General features: G+C 42.3%; 2 protein-coding genes and 1 non-coding gene across 10 annotated transcripts in view; all 3 read right to left on the minus strand.

Annotated features, from left to right (window-relative positions):
* CHUK (component of inhibitor of nuclear factor kappa B kinase complex) overlaps nt 1–15,031 on the minus strand; it is a 47,804-nt gene extending 32,773 nt beyond the window's left edge. For 2 of the 4 annotated variants that reach the window (XR_001371039.2, XM_014591180.2), the window contains exons 1-8: nt 8,544–8,635; nt 5,966–6,080; nt 4,446–4,515; nt 2,758–2,846; nt 1,502–1,591; nt 1,232–1,356; nt 934–1,041; nt 263–398 (exon numbers count right to left, since the gene is read on the minus strand). Coding sequence is in view for 3 of the 4 variants with exons in the window: in XM_014591180.2 (XP_014446666.1) it covers nt 263–398; nt 934–1,041; nt 1,232–1,356; nt 1,502–1,591; nt 2,758–2,846; nt 4,446–4,515; nt 5,966–6,080; nt 8,544–8,551 (741 nt within the window). In the remaining variant the exon portion in view is untranslated. Of the gene's footprint in view, nt 1–262; nt 399–933; nt 1,042–1,231; nt 1,357–1,501; nt 1,592–2,757; nt 2,847–4,445; nt 4,516–5,965; nt 6,081–8,543; nt 8,639–10,136; nt 10,148–14,550; nt 14,564–14,873 lie in introns of those variants that run through there. The other 2 variants (XM_006157378.3, XM_027775286.1) reach the window with 2 other exon arrangements.
* A 2,387-nt stretch (nt 15,032–17,418) lies between these two features.
* Nucleotides 17,419–21,599, minus strand: part of CWF19L1 (CWF19 like cell cycle control factor 1) — a 28,627-nt gene continuing 24,446 nt past the window's right edge. For all 5 annotated transcript variants that reach the window (XM_006157379.3, XM_027775288.1, XM_027775287.1 and 2 more), the window contains 4 exons: nt 20,727–20,936; nt 19,912–20,031; nt 19,192–19,289; nt 17,419–17,842 (listed from right to left, as the gene is read on the minus strand). In XM_006157379.3, the coding sequence (XP_006157441.1) occupies nt 17,698–17,842; nt 19,192–19,289; nt 19,912–20,031; nt 20,727–20,936 (573 nt within the window). In that variant the 3' untranslated portion in view covers nt 17,419–17,697. The remainder of the gene's footprint in view (nt 17,843–19,191; nt 19,290–19,911; nt 20,032–20,726; nt 20,937–21,599) is intronic.
* On the minus strand, nt 20,205–20,352 carry LOC114009469 (small nucleolar RNA SNORA12). The gene has a single exon (XR_003550877.1). It is a non-coding gene; the product is annotated as a small nucleolar RNA SNORA12 (small nucleolar RNA).

Raw genomic sequence — 21,599 nt, forward strand, 5'->3', positions numbered from 1 at the left:
GAATGGATACACAGATTGTGGGGGGCCATTCAACATAGGGCGTGCTTTCTCACTGCCCTGTCTCTCTAGCAAGTGTACATGTCCTCTAGCCCAAAACAAAACAAAACAAACAAAACAAAACAAAAAACTTTTAACACTAAGGATTTAAAAAAAAAAACCACACTTGGAAAAGATTATTAAAAAATACTTATGCTTACATTCCAAATAAACTTATTAATAACTTCAATACAGATTTTCTGAAGTAGACCCCATTAAAACTAACCTTCAAATTCAGAATGTGATCCATTAATAGAAAACATCTTGGCTGCTTCAAAGTAAGATCCACAGGTCCCCCTCTCTGCTGAGGGTCCCAATTCAGCATCAACTGTAGCCAGTTTTCCATGGGTTCCACTATGAAACTAGAAAATGTACAAAATAGAGCGAAAATCATTATGTTCCAGTTTTCCTTTAGTTGTGTTAAAAAGGTCATTTTGTTATATATTTCCTTTCTCATCACTACACTATTTTATATCTTAACTTTTGAATAATTAATGAAATGATAGGAACAATACTTTTTCATAAAAAACAACCCCAAAACCCACATAGGTAAGTTAGTCACTGCCAATTCCAACAGATGAGTCCAATTCCTTTCTCCAAGGAACCCGTTTACTTCACTATCCCAAGAGTCCTCTTGGCACTTCCGCCAACACAGTACTGCTAGACCTGTGCTGTCCAGTACCTTAAACAGTCACAAGTGGCTGTTTACAACTGTTCCTCTGTCACACTCGCTACCTTACCAATGCTCAACAGCCTCGTGCTGACAACACAGAAAGCGAGCAGTCTCATCCCAGGAAGTTCTACTGGCTAGCACTAATTTCAACAGACAACTACTCTACTGTTCTTTTACAGCCCTGGTGAAACTGAGGCAAACTTTCTTAAGCAAACAGCACTTACCTGCAAAGGCTATTTGGTTGAGGTAAATGGCTACTAAACCGAACTTCTCCTGTCATCTCTTCACATGCAAATATACACTTTGGATCCTTCTTCTTAATCTTCTCATGCCTGTAAAAACAAAAGTTACCTCTGTTGACAGTCTGATTCTCACAAACACTTTTAAGATTTCTTGCTATTTAATTCTATTCAAATGCATGCTTAAAAGATAGTTACGTTATTAAAAAGGAAGAAAAGCAGACAACTAAAAAAAAAAAATTCCATTCCATTAAGCATGCCAAAACTCTTGTCCATTTCTTACCAGGTAAATGGCTGTAGATGATGCAAAAAAGGTCTATATCCAGCAATACATTCAAACACCATGGTCCCAAAGCTCCAATAATCAACAGTGGCTGTGTAAGGCTTATTCTCAAAGAGCTCTGGAGCCTTATAAAAAGAAAATGTTTTAAATGCCAACACTGTAAAGGGAAAGGCTGCTTTATTTTTGAACATCTACTATATATTTATGAGCTTCAGAAGTAAGAATGAGAATCTTATCCACTTAAATTCAAAGAAACAATACACATCTCACCAGATACTGCAGTGTTCCCACAAAAGATGTACACAAACTTCCTTGATCAACATCTTTGGCATAACCCAGATCGATTATTTTATGAGTTATCTGCCAAAGAATAAGACAGAGTAAGTATTAAATGGTTGTGATATCTGAAAAGAAAAGGCAACTTTTCATAAAGCTGTAGAGCGGGTGGTCATAAGAACTTGGGCCCTGGAATAACATGAATAACTTGTTTCAAGTCTGAGCTCTATCACTATCTAGCCATGTGAATTTGATCAAGTTAACTTACTTTTCTCAGTTTCCTATATATGGGATTATTAACAGTCCCTATCTCACAGAACTGTTATTAGTACTCAATGAAATAGTGAAAGCAAAAATGTAACATAGAGCCTGTTAGATGGCAAAATTTAAATATAGACAGGCTATTACGTTTTATTTTGGTATATTCAGAATAAACTCGATCCATTAAAGTGGAAGACAAAGTTAAGGGTGACTTCCGAACTTGAAGCACAAAGCACATTGCTTTAGAGTAGATTATATATGAGTAAACACCTATCTAACCTCAAAAAATCCCTAAGTCTTTGGATATAAAAAAAGCAGACATAACTGGTGCCAAGCATACATCAACAGTTTCTAAAAGAAGCAGCCTCATAAAGGGTCCATCACTTCCATCTGATTAACCAAAGAGACAGCACATAATCCAACACAAGATTCAGACTCAACTTTAAATCGGAATAGAAAGAATAGATGCTAGAAATAAGAAAACTAATCAAATCATCCTGATGAAAATGAAGGCTTTAGGAGTCATGACACAATTTCTGTTTTTTCTCAAGATGGCTCATTTAGAAACTGAGAAATCAAGGTTTTAAATTTTAATTAAATATAGAACTTAGGATGTGGAGGAAAGAGAATGAGTTTAGACAATCACATACTTTTTTTTCCATTAAAGTAAGGTGAACCCAGGATGTGTGGGTAAGAATTCTTCATAACGTTAGTAACGGTTAGATATGATGTACTCACTGCCTATCTCTGCTAGATACTGTTTGGAAAAACAGATGTGAGCAAGACAGGTGCAGTTCCTTCTCTAACAGAGCCACTGTTCAGCAGAGGAAACAAAAACTAAATACGGAACTGCAGTTCAGTGCAGAGGACTGAAATAGAAAAGGTATAGAGTACCACGGGCACACAGCAAGGACACCAAAGCTCAAAGACTGACTAATCAGGAACACTGCATTCAATAGGCATGGGACATTTCTTCAGGTTTCACCTACCTTCCCACCAACATCCTGAAGAACTATGTTTTCAGGTTTTAGATCTCGATGTATAATTTTGTTTTCATGTAAATATCGAATTCCAGACCCTAAATAAAATTGAAAACATATTTTGAATAGAAAACGCTTACATAGGGGCTGGCAGGTGGTGTGGTGATTAAGAGCGAGCGCTGAACTCCCACATGGCTGATCACAGTTCGGGTCCCAGACCTGGCAGCTTGCTTTCTCACTCCCACCCCCACCCCCTCTCATTCTCTCACTCTTGCTCTGTCCCTCTCTGATCTAATTTAAATAAATAAATAAAGTTAAATTAAAAAATAATTCTTAAAAAAAAAATGACACTTAAGTGACCAGCAGTTAGCGTAATGGCTATGTCGCTGGACTCCCACGTAGTCGACTGTAGTTCGAGTCCCAGACCCGGTGGCTTAAACACACACCGGGCACATGTGCGTGCGTGCCCAAGATCCCGAGAGGAGAATGGAGGAGAAGGGATTGCGGCGTGGTCATCTCCCCTGGGGGGGTGATTTCTCGCTTCCTGTCTGTCTCTCTGTCTCTCTCTGTCTGTCTGGCGAGCGCATGTGCCCTATAACAAAAACCTCTCCAAAAAAAAAAAAAAACCACTTAAGTAAATAATACTCCATTTACATTTTGAATTCATCTGTTTTTATACTCAGAGTTATATGAATCACAACCATACAACTAATAAACTACAGTACTTCAGATTTTCTTCCAGAAAATATAGTAAAAGTAAACAAATATTGCAGGATTACAATATTTTCTCATTTCACTTGTTAAAATTAACATTACAAAGAAATGGGAAAACCAATGGAAAAAAACCCTAGACCCCTTTGTAGCCTTTTCCTCCTACCTAAATCTCCCTCTTCAACTACTGTGGCCCCCATCACCCAGAAAAAGAAGCAATACTGAAATATACATGGACACAAAGCCATGACTTTTGAGCTTCTTCCCAAGACCTAGGTACTGGTTATTTTAAAGATTTCTCGGGACCAGCAGATGACTTGGTAGTTATGTCACTGGACTCACACATAGTTGACTGTGGTTTGAGTCCTGGGACTCAGCTACTTAAAACTCACGCTGGGTGAGTTACAGTTTGAACTCCCACATAGTTGATCATGGTTCAAGTCCCCACTTGGCAGCTTAAAACTCATGTTGGGCATGTGTGCATATGTGCCCAAAATCCTGAGGAAAGAATGAAGGAGAAGAAATTGTAATGTGCCCATCCCCCCCTAGAGGGTGACTTCTTGCTTGCTATCTCTGGTGAGTGTACATGCCCTACAGCAAAAATCTCTCTAAAAATGAAAACAAAAAAAACAAAAGGAATTAAATAAATATATTTAAAAAGAAATTATTCTCCCAAGATACAAATCCACTGTAAACAGAACTACTGTGTCAAATGAATGAAGTCATTTCACACCATTTTTTGTCAGCAATTGGAACTTCTAGTTGACAAAGGAATGCTAGCCAAAAATAAGAAGTAAACAACAAAATATCCTAGCTTTATTTTGGCATCAATAGTAATAGCTAGATTTTGATAGTAATTTCTAATAGATGTTAAAAATATACTTTGTACAGTATATGAATAACTCTAAACTTCCAAGCAGTTTACAGAATTTTTATGAACCAAAGTAACGGTAAACTATAAAGGTATCTTAACACTGATTACATACCTATATCACTTAGTAAAGAAAGTATCTGGCTTTCTTTAAGTCCACAACAATTTTCTGGTTTGTTGAGTAGCTAAAAAAGAAAAAAATATCTAAAAATGTATACTACAATTTGCTGGGCAACAATAGAGACACATACTAATCACTACACATTAAGAGAATACTAATATGAGAATATAAGTCATGATTAAAAAAAAAGAAAAAAATTACTAAATACATACTCAAGTAAGTATTTGAAATTGGAAAAAGTTAGCAATCTCAGATACACAGTATATAAAAGTAGCCATATGGGGCCAGCAAGTGGCATGGTGGTTAAGGAGCTGAACTCCTATATGAACAACCAAGGTTTGAGTCCCTGACCATGGGGGCTTGAAAATCATGCCAGGCACATGTGTGTGCATTCCCAAAATCCTGAGAGGAGAATGAAGGAGAGGGGACTGTGGCATGGCCACCCTCCTCTTGGGGAGTGATTTCTCACTTTTCCTTCTCTGTCTCTCTCTAGCAAGTACATGCCCCCAAAACCCCCCCCCCCCCAAAAAAAAAGAAAACCACAACCACAACAACAACAACAAGAACAAAAGTGGGACCAGCAGTTAACGTAATGGCTATGTCGCTGGACTCCCATGTAGCTGACCAGGGTTCATGTCCCGGACTCGATGGCTTAAAACTCACGCCGGGTGCATGTGCGTGCGTGCCCAAGATCCCGAGAGGAGAATGGAGGAGAAGGGATTGCGGTGTGGCCATCCCCCCTGGGGGGTGATTTCTCGCTTTCTGTCTGTCTCTCTGTCTGTCTGGTGAGCGCACACGCCCCATAGCAAAAACCTCTTAAAAAAAAAAAAAAGAACAAAAGTGATATGATCATATTCAAAATGAGGGAAAAAATTCTAACAGAGAAAACTTTTTATGGCTATCCAATGCTATTTATTAATATACTTAGTAGTATTATTTTAATTTAACACTGTCAGTACAGGCCCATTTTGCTAACAACAATAAAAATGCATGTTCTAAATTGGAAATCAGCAAATGTTTTCTATAAAGGGCCAGATATTAAAAACTTTAGGCTCAGGGCCAGCAGGTGGCATGGTGGTTAAGGTACTAGATCACAATGGACCATTGCATAGTTCAAGTCCCAGACCTGGAGGCTTGATAAGCACACTGGGTACGTGTGCCTGTGTGCCCAAAATCCTGGGAGGGAAGTGGAGGGCAGGGGACTGTGGTGTGGTCATTCCCTCTGGTGGGTAATTTCTTGCTTTCCTTTTCTTTCTCTCCAAGGAGCATACACACTATAGCAAAAATCTGAAGAAAAGAAACTTTAGGCTTAGCAAACCGTGTGGTCTCTCTGTCACAACTACTCAAATCTGCAGCTGTAAGGAAAGACAAAGAAATGGGCATGGCATGTGTTCCAATAAAACTTTATAAAACACAGTTTTTGACCCTTATTTTAGATTATCACACAGGATGTGGTTCAAACACTGTTAACATTCATGATCTACTATGTCATCTTCTCAAAGCATCCACGCTACCTTCCGGAGATCTCCTCCAGAACAGTATTCCATTGCTAGAAGAGGCACATCATTAATCAAAAAATTCAATTCCTCAGGAACATCACAGGCCTTTACAACATTGTCATGATTCAACCTAACAAGAGGAAAACATTATAATCAAAAAAAAATTTCCCAATGAAAAGGGGCTGGATTTGAAATGGTAGTTAATTAGGAGGACAGAGAGAGCTGAGGAAAGAAGACTGGTATTATTTGTAATATTCTAATTTCTAATTTGAGTAGTTAAAATTAATCATTTTAAAAGAAAAACATACTTTAAAATACCATCACTATTACACATCTATGTGCCAAGCAGCAAATATTTTACATATATTAACTTGTTTATTTGTCTTAATAATCTTAGAGGTAGACTTATTAATAGTTTCATCACACAGTAGAAAACTGAAGAACAAATCAGCTAAGTAATATGAGATCACACAGCAAGTAGGTAGTCAAGATTTGATTCAGGCAGTCTGGTTCCAAAGCCAATATCATCCTCTCTCCCATATTCACTCACAATGTCACCTAGAGGTAAAGACTTAAAATTTGGGCATAGTTCTCTCCAGTTTTTATTCTATGCACAAATACAAAGTCACATTATATATTGCTTTCTTTCTTTTCTTTTCTTTTTTTTTTTTTTTTTTGAGAAGTTTTTGCTAAAGGGTGAAAGTGCTTGCCAGAAAGAGAGAGACAGAGCAACAGAAAGCAAGAAATCACCCCCCAAGGGGGATGGCCATGCTGCAATCCCTTCTCCTCCATTCATTCCCCTCTCAGGATCTTGGGCACGCACGCACACATGCTCAGCGTGAGTTTAAGCCACTGGGTCTGAGACCTGAACCGTGGTCAACTACATAGGAGTCCAGCAACATAGCCATTACGCCAACTGCTCGCCCCAAGCTTTCCTAATATGTCTACCACATAGCCAAGTTTGAGAATCATTAAAGTAAACAGAGCATAAACAATGTAGTCAGTGCTCAAACCCAGACTACCAAAACTACTAGCTATGTGACTCTATGAGCTTGAACTTCCTCGTCTACAATAGGGATAATAACTAAATACAGGGTTGCTGAGATGGCTGTAAGAATGATCTATAAAATACTTTTTTAAAGTTTTATTTATTTTATTCACAATAGAGTATGTATACACACTCGAGAAAAAGAAAGACAGAAATCCAACAGGATTTCATCACATTGCAGTCCCCTTCCTCCAGCTCTCCAGCTTGTCAAATTCTTGGCTATACATCAGGTCAACTAGCCAGGGACCCAAACCTCTGGCCAGCCATGTGTCTTCCAGCACTGCAGTTCAGTGCATTACTATCTATAACCACTGAGGCTGGGCCCTGTAAAGCAGGGCTACCCAACTCTCTTACTACAAACCAGTGCTGTCCCTGACCTGCCAGCCACCCCACCCAACCCACCCATGCAGTGGGTGATGGGCAGCAGGTGGGTGAGTGAGTGGAGGCTTTGTCTATGTTTGCAGCTGATCCCCATCACTCACACTGCTGCCTGGGCTTGGCCTCCTGTCAGATCAGCAGCAGGATTGGATTCTCATGGGAGCTCAAACTCGAATGTGTGGTTGTTTCATCATACACTGAAATGCACAAGTGGTGGAAATGGGGTACACGGTGGATATGGTATGCGTAGGTTATCCCAGGACCAACACCACACCACTTTCCATCTGTGCAGAGATTGTCTTCCACGAGACCAGTCCCTAGTGCTGGGAAGGTTGGGGATCACTGCTTTAAAGCACTTAACACCTGCAGAAGTTTTAAAATATATCCTCTTCTCAATTTAAGAGGTTAATTCTCCTCTCCTTCTGTATAAGCTATATGTAGTGAGTCATTACTAATGAAAAGAACATTGCAGAAAAAATGGAATGTAACTTCCAAGAAAAGATCGTAAAAGATATGTCAGTTTTAATCTTGCTTGCTCTCTGAGATCACCCTCTGTGGGGAAAGTTAGTTACCTTATCATGAAGACATTCAAGTTTCTCTATGAAAAGATCCACATGGTAAGGAACTGTTGCCAAAAGCCATATAAATGAGCTTAGATGCAAATACTCCAGGCCTAGTCAAGCCTTTGGATGATTACAGGTCCACTGAACAACTTACGATGTCTCAGGACAGACCATGAGCTCGAACCACCCACTCCCAAATTCCTAAACCAAGAAAATTCTGAGATACTAAATTTTTGTGGTTTTCAGTCACCAAATTTTGGGGCAATTTTCTTACAAAGCAACAGATACACTATTTAACAAACGTAGGTACAAAAGAAATGAGAGTCGCACCTGTTGTTTAATTAGAAAGTATAACAGGAGAGTGCCGCCCATGAGCCAGAATGAAATAAACTGTGTCTCCAGATAGCTGAGACTGATAATCCCTAGCTGATTTTTAAAAAATTAAACGTTGTAATCATAATGTGATGCTATTATTTGAAATGGAGCATATATATTTAATGGGAGAGAGGACTATGTCTTCACAATATCCTGAGAAGAATAGATTCCGAGCCTCTTTCACTAGGATGACATCTGGCTAGGCTTTAGAACTGGGAAATACACTTACTTCTTCATGATCTGGATCTCGTGGCACCATCTTTCTCTGTTTTTTGTACTTAGTTCTAGGCGACAAGATTTAATTGCTATTTTGCGATCAAGTTCCTGCCAACACAGAAAATCAACAGAAAAATAAATTAAGTTCTTGTGTAGATTTATTTGCTATTAAAGAAATGTCAACCTAGGAAAATGAAACTTTTTTTAGCTTTGTTAATTAAACACATTTATCCACTAGTCTCTTGAGCCAACACTTTTGCTACATAAATCATGAGACTATTAACTATTAAACCAATGCTTTAAAACTGACTTTCTTTTTTTTTTTTTTTTGGAAAGGTTTTCGTTATAGGGTGCGTGCGCTCGCCAGACAGACAGAGAGAGACAGAGAGACAGAAAGTGAGAAATCACCCTCCAGGGGGGATGGTCACGCTCCAATCTCTTCTCCTCCATTCTCCTCTCGGGATCTTGGGCACGCACGCACACGCGCCCGGTGTGAGTTTTAAGCCACTGGGTTCAGGACTCCAACCGCGGTTGATTACGTGGGAGTCCAACGACATAGCCATTACGCTAACTGCTGGTTCCCACACTGGGTGTATGTGCATGCATAAAATCCCCAAAGGAGAATGGACAAGAAGGGACTGCAGTGTGGCCATCCCCGGGGGGTGAGGGGAGAGTGATTTTCACTTTCTCTCTCTCTCTCTCTCTCTCTCTCTCTGGTGAGCAAATGTGCCCTATAGCAAAAATCTCTTAAAAAAAATATTACAAAGATTGTCTCCTCAGCAAACTCCTTGCAGAGATTAATCAGAACAACTAACAAATGCCCCAATCTTTAGCATATCTAAAATGAAGAGAATAATTCAGGGATCCCTGGCCTCAAAATGTCAAGGAATAGTTTTAAATAACACCAAATCTAGTTAAAAAAACAAAACAAAACAAAAAAAAAACTCCACAATTAGATCCTAATCTCTGCATTTCAAATGACATGAGAAAAAAAAAAAAAACACTCACTAGTACTGGCTATACAGTCATGCACTTCATAATGACGTTTTAACGACAGACCATGTACATGATGATGTTGGTGCCCTAAGAGCACAACAGGCCCCCCACCAGGTTGGGGTAAATACAATCTGTGATGATCGCACTACACTTCATTTCCACTAGATGTGGGATCTTCTTGAGGGCAGAGAATACTGTTCTTGTTGGTTTTGGTAGTCAGCATCCAGCACAATAATCAGCTAACTAAATCATATCACATCCTTTTTACTTCTCCAAGTGCTTTGAGAAATGTAAGTGAAATATTGGTACATGGCTTCCTCCATAACATGAAGATCTTGAAAAATATAAATGCAAATGCTAAATCAGTCTTAGAAAAGAAATGATGCTGTTTCCAGGTCTTATTATAGAGTATTTCTTCTCTCCTCATTACAGGCCTATTTGTCAAATGATCTACATTGGGGAAGAGCATGCTGCACCTGGAACGTTGCTGAGAGATTTCTAAGACTCTAGAGGAACACGAATCGAAAAGATTTTAAAAATGATGAATTCCTGAGCTAGCAGGGTAGCGTGGTGGTTAAAGTGCTGGACTCTCACGTGGCTGACCATGGACTGAGTGCTGGACTCAATGGCTTGAAAATTACAGCAGTGTATGTGCACGCATGCTCAAAATTCCAGGAGGAAAACGGAGGGAAGAGGACTGCGGTGTGGCCAGCACTTCCTGGGGCGTGATTTCTCATTTTCCCTCTCACTGTCTCTCTCCAGAGAGCACATGTGCCCTACAGCAAAAAAAAAAAAAAAAAAAAAAGACTTCCACTGAGACAGAAAATAGAACGGTGTTACAGGAGTTGGGGACAGAGGGAAATAAGGAGCTACTATCTAATGCGTATAGAGTTTCAGTCTGAGGAGATGAAAAAGTTCTGAAGATGGACGGTGGTGATGGTTGTTCAACAAAGTGATGTACTTAATGCCACAATGAAACCACCTATTAACACAATTCTCAGAACATACTACTGCCATTAAGTGACATCACTGTACTTCTGTTTCCATATCAATAAAATAAACCTAACAGCTCTTGCTTCTGACTAGCAACTTAGCCAATTATGATTGAAATTAATCTTACCCTGCACATTACAGAAAGTAGCCAGACCTCATCATATTCTAGAAATATAATAATGCAGCCCAAAAACAACAGTCAGTACCAACCAGAATATACTGTTCTGATACTATGGGAAGGTCAAAAGAACTTCCAAAATGTGTGATCTCTGACACAAATTAGTGGTGTAGTAAAGTCTGTATATGAATAAGGAAAGAAGATCCCAGGGACTGGAAAGGAAAACAAAATTATAGGTGGGCAAGTAAGACACAGCTTGAATGGAATAGTCTGAATTGGGAGCTGGAGGGGTAGAAAGGAGAAATAAGTTAGTTATGACAGTTGACAGACAAAGAAGGAGCGAGGACAGACTATGAACTAGACTGACCACAGGCTTCAGGCCCGCCAAGTTTTCTTTGGTTATGAGCAGGTACCTGGTTATAGGTATGTCCTGTGTAAGCTTTGTTTTTTAAGGTTTTTGCCATAGGGCGTGTGTGCTCACCAGAGAAGCAGTGAGAAGAAAAATGAGAAATCAACTCCCAGGGGAATGGCCACCCTGCAATCCCATTTCCTCCATTCTCCTCCTGGGATTTTGGACATACGCACATATGTGTCTGTCATGATATTCAAGCTGCTGTGTCCAGGATGCAAACCATGATCGGCCATGTGGGAGTCCAGCACCTAAACACTATGCCACCTGCTGGCCCCATTTCCTATGTAAGCTTTTACTACCATGGAGACAATCTGACACAACCATGAACAAACTTAAGCTCTAAATTCTCATATGAATAAGATGGGAAGTTACCTATTTCAAAAAGATCCCACTTGCTAAGATCCTTAACTCCTCAGTTTATATTTCATCACTCTAAAATTCTACCTGGAACAAAAAATGTTCTGTGGAAAGTTTATAGATGTTCAGCAAAAAAATTGTGTTGGGCCAGCTAGTGGCATGTTGATGAAGGTGGCTGGCTCCTATGTGGCCAACTGCATGGTTCTGAGTTCAAGGCAGCCTGAAAAACACATCAGGCTCATAGCATGCATGCCTAAATCCCAAGAGGATGGAGAAGGGGCTGTGGCATGGCCATCACCCCTGAAAGGGTGCTTTCTCTCTCTGTCTGTCATTGTTTCTCTCTCCAATGAGGACATACACCCTATAGCAAAACTAAAAAAAAAAAAGTTTGGCATTTAAAATATTGTAATAGTCTAGAAATGAACAGTGGTTATGGTTCTACAACAAAGTCAATGTACTTAATGCCACAGAACCATACATCTAAAAATGGTTAAAATGGTAAATTTTATGTATGTTCTATAAAATTTTAAATTGGGAAATAAGAAGTTAAAAATTAGTTTTATGGGGCAAGCAGGTGGCATAGCAGTTAAGGTGCTAGATTCCCACATGGCTGACCATGGTTTGAGTCCTGGACCCGGAGGCTTGAAACTCATGCTGGTTGCATATGCATGCACGTGCAAAAAATCCTAGAAGAATGGGGAAAGGGTTAGAGAATAGAAAAGGGACTGCAGTGTGGTCATCTCCACGAGGGGTGGTTTTTCACTTTCATGCTCTCTCATCTGGTCAAGCAATTGCACACACCCTACAATAAAAATATCTATATTAAAAAAAAAAATAGGGGCCAGCAAGTGACATTGTTAAGGCTCTGGATACTCCCACATGGCCAACTACGGTTTGAGTCCCAGACCTGGTGGCTTGCTTTCTCACTTTCCTTCTCTCTGTGTGTCTTTCTCTGGTTAAATGAAAATAAATGAATGAATAAATAAAATTAAATAATTATTATATAATTTTAAAAAATTAGTTTCTTTACTTTTCACAGATCTCAATATGTATTTATAAATAAAGGAATATTATATGCTGCATTTAGACAATATATTCAACAATGGTACCCTTTTTCCACGGGATTTGATTTTCTAAGCATACTTTCAAAAATTTTTATTTATTTAGGGGCTGGCAAGTGGTGTGGTGTTTAAGGATGCTGGGCTCCCACATGGTCAACGGCAGTTCCAGTCCTGGACTGAGTGGCTTGCTTTCTCCCCAGCCCCCTCTCTCTCCCTCTCTGGTCATATTACAATAAATAAATAATAAATAATTTTTAAATTTTAATTATTCCATGAGCAAGCAAGAGAGAACGAAAGAAACAGTGAGAGACAGAAGAACTGCAGCCCCAACAGGGTTTTGATGCTGCAATCTACACCCCATCAAACAGCCCTGGATCATGGCCATGCATGTAGCCTGTTCACTTATGAAGGTCTGTGCACAAACCCAGAGTCTTGTCATGTGGGTCAGTCTCAGTGAGTGATGCATTTTAATGCTGTGCCACCCTTCAGCCCCCAAAATATACTTTGTTTGGGGGGTTTTTGTTTGTTTTTTTCCAAAAAAAAAAAAAAAAAACTTTGAAAAGTGCTATCCTATTCCCTAGGAAAAGTTTGTTAGTTTCTCTGCCATGCTTCCATATCACCTTATGAATACTTTCACTGATGCAAAAAGTAAGTAATTTTCCTAAAATGCCACTTTTATCTTGACATTTTTTTTTTCAGAGATATTTTTGCTATAGGGCATGTGCACTCACCGGAAAGACAGAGACATGGAAATAGAAAGCAAGAAATCAGCCCCAGGGGATGGCCACCCTGCAATCCCTTCTCCTCCATTCTACTCCTGGGATCTTGGGCTCGCAAGCACACACCCGTCACTTGAACTTAAGCAGCCAGGATGGATTCAAACCACAGTCCCTTATGTGAGAGTCCAGTGACATAACCATTATGTGCTGGTCCCTGACATTTCCTTTTTAAAAGCCAATTAATGATGATGAGGATTATGAACACAGCAGTAGCTGGAGCCCAGGAGCTAACATTTGAGGATTTTCACAGGCCAGGTATTATAGTTTTACATATTATCTTATTTAATTCTCAAACACATCGAAAACTTACATACACTATTATACCTACTTTACAGATAACAAAACAAAGGCTTCACAGTAGGGATTACTAGTTTAGGGTCTATTCACCTAACCTGTCCGTTAAGAAAGCATGAATTCCACTGGCAGGTGGCACAGTAGTTGAGGATGCTGGATTCCCACATGGCCCACCACAGTTTGAGTACTGGACCCGGAGGCTTGTTTTCTCACCCCCTCCCCCCCCCGCTCTGGCCTCTCTCATTCTGTCCCTCTCTGGTCAAATTAAAATAAATATAGTTAAATAAAATAATTATTTAACTGAAAAATATAGCATGAACTCATATGGCAATGCATAAGTTGTGTGAATGTGCATCTGTACATTTTTCTGGAGAAAGCGTTCCTAGCTTTCATAAGTATATCAAAAGATATATGGTTTGAGGCCAGCAGTTGGCGTAATGGCTATGTCGCTGGACTCCCATGTAGTCGACCGCGGTTCGAGTCCTGGACCTGGTGGTTTAAACTCACACCGGGATCCCCAGGGCCATCCACCCCTGGGGGGTGATTTCTTGCTTTCTGTCTCTCTGTTTCTCTCTCTGTCTTTCTGGCCAGCGCTCATGCCCTATAGCAAAAACCTCTCCAAAATTAAAAATAAAAAAGACATAAAACATGACTATTAAACTACTACTACAGTAGTTAAAAATTGTCAATCAAATCGAAGTTCCTGAGTCTATGTGAGCTGTCTTCCACCTGCCAGAGCTCCCCACCTCCAATCTACCTCCTTCCAGCGAAACCACGATCATTTTCACCCGTTTATCCTCATAATGGAACGCATCCCCAATTCTATGCTTCCAAAATCTAACTGTGGGCCAACCATGAAGCCGTCCTCGCCGACTCCAGTCCCCACGCATGTCACCCGACCTCCAGGCTCACACACACAGGGACGGACATACATACATTCCAACAGACAGCACCCCTCAGCCCCACGTTCTCACCCATTCGTGCTCACACACACACACACACACACACACACACACACACACTCTGACACTCTCCGTTCACAAAGAAACTTGGACGCACTGCCACGCTCACCAAACCCCTGTTTACACCTGACACTGACGCCCAAGTCCCCCCAACAGCTTCTCACCACGCTGCCGCAGGACCTCAGAGACAACCTCGGACCCAGGATGTCTGTCGGCCGGCCTGCCCGCCTCTCTCCCTCTCACACACACGGGCTCCCTGGCCACAAAGACTGCCCGCGGTCTCACCGACAATCTCACTCAGCTCCCTGCCCACCTTGCTTGTGATTTTAGCTCACTTTATCTTCATGCTTAAAGTCCATATTCTCTTGAACCCCCCACCCCCGCCCTTGCCCCAGCCGCTCCCGCAGCTCCCAGGGCCCGCCCGCGCCCGGCCGCAGCCCCGGGGGCCGCTCCATGGGGCGGGAGGGCGAGCGGCCTCAGGATCCTCCGCTGTTCCAAGGCCGGTTCCGGGCCGCCGAGGCTCGCGCGTCTTTCTTCTCGCGAGATGTAGACGTTACGTCACTTCCGGTAACTGCCGCAGAAAAGGCCCCGCCCCAGCCCTCCCGGAGTGCTGCTGGAGCGGGCGCAACAGCGAGGACACCTGCAGGGCGCTTCCAATCTGCTATCTTAATTCCCGGGGACATTTTCTTGGCTGGGAGGATTCTGATGTGTGTGTGTTTTTTAAGAATTATTTCATCTAATTTAATTACTTGTCATTATTTTATTTTATTGAAGTTAACCAGAGAGACAGAGAAGGAAAGTGAGAAAGCAAGCTGCCAGGCCCAGGACTCGAACCGCGGTCAGCCATGTGGGAGTCCAGCAGTCCTAACCACCACGCTATCTGTCGGCCCCCTCATGTGTTTTGGTAGTCTTGGACTCACATGTGTTTTTCTAGTCTTCAAAAATGTAAGATCACCAAACCTAAATTCCCTTCAAATCACTTTCCAAACCAACCTCTCCAGTATTGTCTTTTCTAAAGTGTATCGTTTTCAGCAGTCTACACTCACACTTCCATAAGGTCCCTGCCAACTACCCTCCAGCCCAACCACCAGCTGAACCTGTAATGGCAAAAGCTACTAATTTAAAATGTGTGCAATCTGCAGAACTGCAGAGAATCCTGCGTAATAGGCTCACTGATGACTTCATAGTTGGCTAAACACTTCCTATACTGTCCCGGGATTTCCACCACGCTGCAATCCCAAATGCCCTGTGTAAAGAAACGGCCCTCTGGACTTCAGGACCTTTCTCCTAAATGCCTCATGGGGCCTACTGTCTGGCAGTCCAGCCAGGTTTGTGGAGGCAGTATTTAGCTATACATGTGGAAATTCATTTTGATCCATGCCTTGTGCTGCATGCCACAGGCTGCAAAGTAAGCTTCCAGAATGTGGATGAGGCAAAAAGAAGTGCTCTGGTATAGGATTTCTTTGGCATGGGAGAACCAGCTCCCAGTTTTCCATCTGAGTAGGTCATTGGCTTTATGAAACCTGGAGATCTCAATGACTCCTATGAGTCAGTGTGGGATTCTCTTAAGGTGTCAGTGCCAAGAGAATGTTGAGTGCTCCGCGTTACTGGCCGAGTGGATGTTGGTCATCAGTGATGTGTGTACAGATTTGCGTTTCCGTATGTGCGCAGTATGAGTTAGACTATCACATCTGGAGGTGACAGCAAATAGTGCCTCTGAGAACACATCTTTTAGAGCTAGGCAGACTGCACAAAAAATGTTAGAACAGTGGGAAAGCTTCTCCATTGCTGTGTGTACAGCATAGCCAGTGCTAGATAGTGTGTCCAGCCTTCACAGATGGGCCTGCAATCTTGTAATTCTCACTTGGAAGGGCTAAGGAGGGATTCTGAGGACCTGAGGCTACAGATGGGGCTGACCATCTTTAGGGAAAACAGGTTAGGTCCTATAGTTCATTTCTGAAATGTCCCCAAGATGCATAGTTCATTTTTTTCCTCAAAGAATTATTTTTTATTTAACTTTATTTATTTATTTTAATTTGACCAGAGAAGGACAGAGCAAGAGAGAGACAAACAGAGAAAGCAAGCCACCAAATCTGGAACTTGAACCATGATCGGCCATGTGGGAGTCCAGCGCCCTTAACCACCAAGTTACCTGCCGGCCCCGTCTAGTTAATTTTTTAAAATCCTATGCTGGTTGATCCCAAGGCTTTGCAAACTCGAGGTTCGCAAGTCTGTTTTTCAAGTGTAAAGTAGACATAATACCACAGAGATTTATGAGGATTAAGTTAAATGGTATCTCCTAAATGTTCAAAATCTAGGAGTAATTCTTTTTCTTTTAGCTCCTAAGGTACAACATTCTACTAGGAACCTCTCTGCTCCTCTGTGTACTTACTAGGTCTCTATTTCCAACCACTCCTTAAATACTGGTATTTCTCAGGAGATCTTCAGCTCAGGACTGCATTCATGCTATTTTATTTTCATCTATTCTCACCATTTCATCTATGACCTATACCCTTAGAATTATCCAACAGTACATTGGACACATCCATTACATCCTGCAAGCATCTAAAACACGTCCAAAGTAAAACTCATCTTTTCTTAAATCTGCCGCTCCTCTTCCTATTTAGATGGTAAACTCTGGGATAGCAGAGACCATGCTGGGACATGACTATATTCCTGGAACCTAAACCAGCATCTGGTACACAGGAGTAGAATATCTGGACTGAAATGGGCTCTTACATAAAAATAAGGTGAATCTACTAGAAAAATTACAAAGGCCTTGAGCCCTTCTCCATCTCAGGGAGAAACCACTCTGTGATTCTGGAATAACGGATGGGCCTAAAGCTCTGGCTTCTCCAACTACACACGCTGTCTCTTTTCAATGGTCATAGGCAGCATGAACATACGACACTTTTGAACCATGAAAAAGCAATTGTGTTTTATTTGATATTTTGAAAATGTTGATAAACACAAGTTGTTCTAGGAACTGGATGACAGACATGCTTCTAACATAGGATTTTTACCCTAGAATGACTTTCCCAAAAAATAATCAATCCTAGGCCTCCTTCTGTAGGCAAGTTCCATGGGAATGCACACCCCAAAAAAAGAGGCAGGAAAACTGTGCTAGACCGTCGTTTCTTTAAAAACAGGCTGCTACTGCTTCCTGTGAAGTTCATCCAGTGTCATTCCCTTTGCTTAGTCATCTCCAGTGAAGTCAAAAGGCTCAAAGTCTTTCCGGAAGCGGCGAGCCAAGGTCTCCTCCTCTTCCTTGCTGATGTGACACTGCCTCCAGTCAGACTTGTCAGGAATATTAAGAATGGCTTCACTGGCCAGGACCTCCCTGCACGAAGAACATGAAGAAGTCAAAACGTACAGTCTCAGGACCAGGTGGTAGAGTCAGGCAGGTATTTAATTTCAAATTCTAATCAACTGAAACTGTATGAAATTGGGACCAGCAGTTGACGTAATGACTGTGTTGCTGGACTCCCATGTAATCGACCGAGGTTTGAGTCCCAGACCCGGTGGCTTAAACTCACACTGGGTATGTGTGCGTGCATGTCCAAGATCCCAAGAGGAGAATAGAGGAGAAGGGGTTGCAGCGTGGCCATCCCCCACTTGGGGTGATTTCTCGTTTTCTGTCTCTCTGTCTGTCTCTGTCTTTCTGGCCAGTGCACATGCCCTATAGCAAAATAAACCTCTCAAAGAAAAAAAAAAAAACCTATATGAAATTGGGACCAACGGATAGCATAGCAGTTACAGCACTGGACTCACACATGGCCAACTATAGTTCAAGTCCCAGACCCAGTGGTTTGAAAATCACACCAGGCATATGTGCGTGCATGCCCAAGGTCCCAGGAGGAGAAGGGATTGCAGCATGACCATTCTCCTTGGGGAGTATTTCTCACATTCCCTCTCACTGTATGTGTCTGTCTCTCCAGCAAGCGCATATGCCCTAAGGCAAAAGAAGAAAAACTCTTAAAAAAAAAAAAAACAACTATATGAAATTAAAAATTTAGTTCCCAAATCACATTAGCCATACTCCTCAAGCACTGTATTGGACAGTGTTGAGGTATAAGGCATTTCCACCACGGGGAGAAGTGCTAAAAGGCACTGCTCTTGAGCCTCCTCTTCCACGTTGGTACCTCGGGATGACAGCGCCTCGCGTACAGTGGGAAGGGTAAATGAGGCAATGTGTGCAGTGACAGCACACGGCACAGGCTCAGTCAGTGGGACGCACTTCAGGCCCTGTGGCTGGAATTCCCTCACTCCAATCCGTTTTCTAATCTCTCACTCAAGGTCAACTTCAACTTTTTTTTAAAATGGTTATTTATCTATTTATTTGTTGTGATTGATCAAGCTACCAGGTCCAGTACTTGAACCTCAGTCGGTCACGTGGGAATTCAGAGCCCTACCCATCATGCCACCTGCTAGCCCTCAACTTCAATCTTCACGTGAAGCACTTCACCAAGCAGAAATGAGTGCTCCCGTCACTGAATGTCTAAAGCTCATTGTTCCCCAAACTCTGTCATAATACCCTTCACATTCTGAACCACATCGCTGGAACACGTATAAAAATCTCACCTGCCCACAACTACAAGTCCCTTGGGGCAAGCACTGTCTCCTCTTTGACTTTTCACCAACTGTCCACCAAGGTCTAGTGAAAATACATTGAAAAGAAAGAATACAAACCTTCCAAACTGCAAAGGAAAATTCTTTTTAATTCTGTGGAAAAGCTTCTCTCCTGTGTCGAGCTCCACATAAAAATATGCTGCTCCTGGCTGCGCAATCTACAGAGTTAGAGAACATTCAGTAAACGTCTAACTCTAGCTCGCCTCCATCACGCTCTACTTTGGCAAATAACGCAGTCACAAGTAAAGAAAAACAATATATATGTAGCTAGATTCTACGTTGCTCAGAGGTAATAGAATTAAACGGTCAAAATGTGGCCATCAGTGGCATGGTGGTTAAGGTGACTGGATCCCACGTGGCTAACTGAGCAGTTTGAGTCCCACACCCGGTAGCTTCAAAAACACACCAGCCACATGTGCACGTGTCCCAAAAATCCCAAGAGGAGAATAGAGAAAGAAATGCAGCGTGACCATCCCCCTGGGTGGAGGGGTGCTTTCTCTCTGGTGGGTGCACACACCCTCTAGCAACCAGGAGTCAAACTGCAGAACACTATCAGTAACCTCCTTTCACGTTCCCACCTTAGGAAATGTCTAATCTTCCCTGGAAAGCACTAAGACCTGGCTGTAATGCCACTGTCATCTCCGGGGTAATCATTATCCTGTGTTCTAGTTCCAAACCGTCCACTGTTGCTTTAACATTTTTGGCATGCCTTGACAGTACCTCAGACTCAAGTGTCGAAAAGCCCTGCTCCCTGACCATCTGCGGCCCCTCCTGTCTCACCTGCTTGATGTCAGAGTGCTCCGGGATCTCCAGCAGCTCTATCTGCTGTTCCTGTGCCTGGGTGATGAAGGCATCTTTAATGTCACCAGTGGCGCAGCAGCTGAGTGGCACAGGAATGACCTAGGGGGTGGGGGGAGAGAAGTTCTCTGCACAGGTCCCAGAGAGGCTGTGCCCACTGTCTCTGAGAAGCAGCAAATCCATCACGGGGGCAGAGAAACACCCCTCAGCACAGACTCTCCTCAGGCCAGACGGGCCGGTGTCAGCCTGTCTGTAAGGACTTAAACTTATGAGACACCTGTGGGAGCCGAGCTCTGCTACAGGAAAGGCTTCAGGGAGTCCTGTTTGCCACCCAGCCCTTCCCAGCTCCGACGTCGTATATGTGGTAGAGTTAGGCCCATCTGAAAACTTCACAAATGCGCCAGAAAGAAAACCACCACAACTGCAAACAAATTATCCACACACATTCTCAAATGTCGAGCTGTGAGCCCTCCCTCAGGCTGGGCCTCCACACAAAATACTACCCTTCCAAACTGATCTAGCCACGGCCGTGGCTTCCTGAGCTTTTCTCAGTGACCCATTCCCGTCCTAAACCACTCTCTTCGGGTCTGGACTGTTCACTGGTACAAATCAGGCACTTCCCTGTAAAATCTCTGGGGTTATCGCCTCTTAGATGAACATTATTTAAACAGTAACATGAGAATTCATAGTAAATCATTTAAATGTTAAAAATGAAGTGAACTGTTATTCAAATATTGGTTTACTGATATCAGGGTCCCGATGGTGTCCTTCCACATTCCTGGGCAAAGACCACCTACCTGGAGCTGGAGGTGATGGCTCTTATAATTTCTCTCGAACAGAACACATCGTTTCCCTCGACTCTTAAAGAACCGTCTCAACGTAGCCTTGTACTTCTCCACCTCCTCCACCACCTCTGTTGAAAGCTCCACCACCGACTGGTAGTGTCCGATGGGCAGGATGAGGACGTGGTCATCAGATAAGCCGCCTTTGGCCAAGGCAAGGTAGCACTGAAGGAGAGGCACAGAGAGCCGAGGCATGGAGGCGTCACCTCGGTTCTCTAGGGGCAAAGCCTGGAGCCCAAGCCGAAGCCACGAAAGCGCTCAGCAGAGGGGACGGATGGTGGGCCGCGGTAGCATGACACTCTGCAAGGGAACCCACATTGGAAGGGTCCAGGTTTGCTTCTGGAGATATCCCTGAACATGCTGGGCACACATGTGCCCGTAATCTGGGGCTGGCTGAGGCTGGAGGTAGACTGCAGCATCAAGACATTTCATCAAGACATTGCCTATCTCTCTCCCGCTTACGGAAGAAATACATACAAACGTAAATGTAATGTTCCAGAGACTTTTTTTTTAAGTCAGAAGGTATGTGTGTACACGCAGGGAGGAGCGTCCCCCACGGGCCTGGTCTTGCTGAGATCCCCTCTTGTCCAGTTCTACATCCCGTTCGGATCCTGAGCATGTGTGGGCACCTAGGTGATTTTCCAGTCACTGTGGCCGAGACTCAAACTGTTGTTGGCCATGTGGGATCTGGCTTCCCCTGTGTGGCACTTAGTTATGGCTAAGGGACTAGCCCTCAAAAGGAAACTAATATAAAGCCTCCAATTTCTTCTTTTTTTTTTTAATAATTATTTTATTTTATTTTTTATTTATTCATTCATTTTTTTTTTA

Source organism: Tupaia chinensis, unplaced genomic scaffold, assembly GCF_000334495.1.
Source record: "Tupaia chinensis unplaced genomic scaffold, TupChi_1.0 Scaffold000539_1, whole genome shotgun sequence".
Lineage (NCBI taxonomy): Eukaryota > Metazoa > Chordata > Mammalia > Scandentia > Tupaiidae > Tupaia > Tupaia belangeri.